This window comes from Aplysia californica, unplaced genomic scaffold (assembly GCF_000002075.1).
Source record: "Aplysia californica isolate F4 #8 unplaced genomic scaffold, AplCal3.0 scaffold00079, whole genome shotgun sequence".
Lineage (NCBI taxonomy): Eukaryota > Metazoa > Mollusca > Gastropoda > Aplysiida > Aplysiidae > Aplysia > Aplysia californica.
Window position 1 is genome coordinate 520807 of NW_004797349.1, and position 1980 is coordinate 522786.

The following is a 1980-nucleotide window of genomic DNA, read 5'->3' on the forward strand; positions in this document are numbered from 1 at the left end:
CCCCCGAAAAAGGATATACAAAGAACACTTCATTCTCTATTTCTCACAAGTCAAAAGAATGTTTAGTATCACAGACGTTATTCAAAACGATAGATGTATATTTCTGAGAGCGGATATAACATATCAAACCGATCAATCTGAAAATGTTCATGCATATATATACATATCGTTATTTTCCAAATCTAGATTATATAGCAGTGTAAATACTGTATATTTTGAAAATATGGGGCAACTTCAAAGACAGATGAGTACTATCTCACGCCAACACACCAATAAGAGAGGCCACAGTCCAATAAGGAACACAAACCGACTCGTTTAATCTCAGGTTCGAATCCCGAACCTCCCCGTTACAGATCAAGTTCGTAATATATCGTAACTGTAGCTCATGCTCTACATCTACCATCGAAACTATTTAGATAACTTAAGAATCCCCCACCAGGGCACAGTGCTACTGACTGAAGTTGTCTTAAGGCCATTCCCAGGGGGGATGGGGGTATTAACATGTTCTTATGAACAGTAGAATTGTAAATGGGCTGATTTATTAATGCCATGCTCATACTGTGTCGGAACAACATAGGGGGAACTTCTGATTTTTCTTTCCTCATCCTTACTATCGTCATTTTCCCCTACTTCTTTTGTATGTTTGTCACTCTCTTGTGAACTGTTATTTCCGGGGCGCCTTGATAGTCGAAGCAGACTTTGTGCTGTTGGAGCTAGAGAGGTGAGCAGAGTAAGCCTGATTCCCCGTTTGGACTTCTCTGTTGACATCAGACATCAACCCCTTGCGCTCATATAACCTTATGCAGTTGTGAGCGCCGTAAAACCTTTCTAAATCAAAAGCTGACAATTTGGGAGGCGAGCTGCTTGGACCCTGCCTGTAAGGGCCAGCCTGCGTTGAAAGGGAAACAATGTCTCAGTAGACAGGCGGAGATACTCGATAAAAAAAAACCCTCACGTCTCAACAATGAATCGAACTAACATCTCCTACGTGCACAGAGAGGGGCCTAACCACTACACCACAGACACCGATATCAAGTCCCTGAAGTACACAGCCACAGCGGCCAACAACTTTCACAAAACACCCATAAAACAATGGGCATCAGGTTACTAATTGCATGTAAGACAAACTGAACAAACAGACAAACAGTAAACTGACCATTTCTGGCGGACAGGTCTCGGCCGCCGTGAGCAACATCTGCATCTGTGGGATGGGGGAGCTCTGGCCGTGAACCTGAGAGGGATACAAGATGAACAGTTAGGTCTTTATGGCATAGTACAAATAATATACACGACAAAAGAAGCATGCCATTTTATATACCGTATAATATAATCGCCTATAATACAAGCAATTTTCCCAAAAAGTAGGTCCAAAAGTATCCCCCCCCCTCCCTTTTCCCCATGTTTTATACTCGCGACTTACAGCCAGGGTCAGGCCCGACAGAGAGGAGGCAATGTCAAATAGATATTTCCAAACCAAATGCCAAATGCAAAGGAGAATGTGCAAAACACCCTACCAAAATCTTGAGAAAAACGTACGTAGTCGAGTGGATTTCTGCTCAATGTAACAACCAACAGTTAAGATAAGCCACTATATGATTTGATGCCCGACTGGCACTTGATTTCACGCATGTTGGGCGTCATCATTTCTCCGTCGCCCCCAAACTCTCCCTCCTCCCTCACTCACTCCACGCACACACGTAAATACACACAAATGCACACAAACAACACACGCATGGACAGATATATAGACAGATAGAAAAACAGACGTACATAAACAGACACTCACACTTGAACCTTAATGTACTTACAGTCACAGGTTTTATGGCTCATAAGAGCAACAACAATAGCCACTTTGTGGCAAAAGAAGTTCACAGCTCACAATCAATGACGGGTCAAAGAGTGCGTTTACCCCAACTATATAAGCATATTTTTTAAATAAAAGAAAACGGCGAGGGTTGAATTGGAAGCGGCCCGGGGGCG

General features: G+C 42.9%; 1 protein-coding gene across 1 annotated transcript in view; it reads right to left on the bottom strand.

Moving 5' to 3' along the window:
- The window catches only part of LOC101857937 (reversion-inducing cysteine-rich protein with Kazal motifs), a gene marked incomplete in the record, with an annotated part of 143270 nt that overhangs the window by 88469 nt on the left and 52821 nt on the right, over positions 1-1980 (bottom strand). Inside the window, 1 exon segment of the mRNA XM_013080242.2 lies at positions 1157-1231. Coding sequence (XP_012935696.1) covers positions 1157-1231 — 75 coding nt within the window.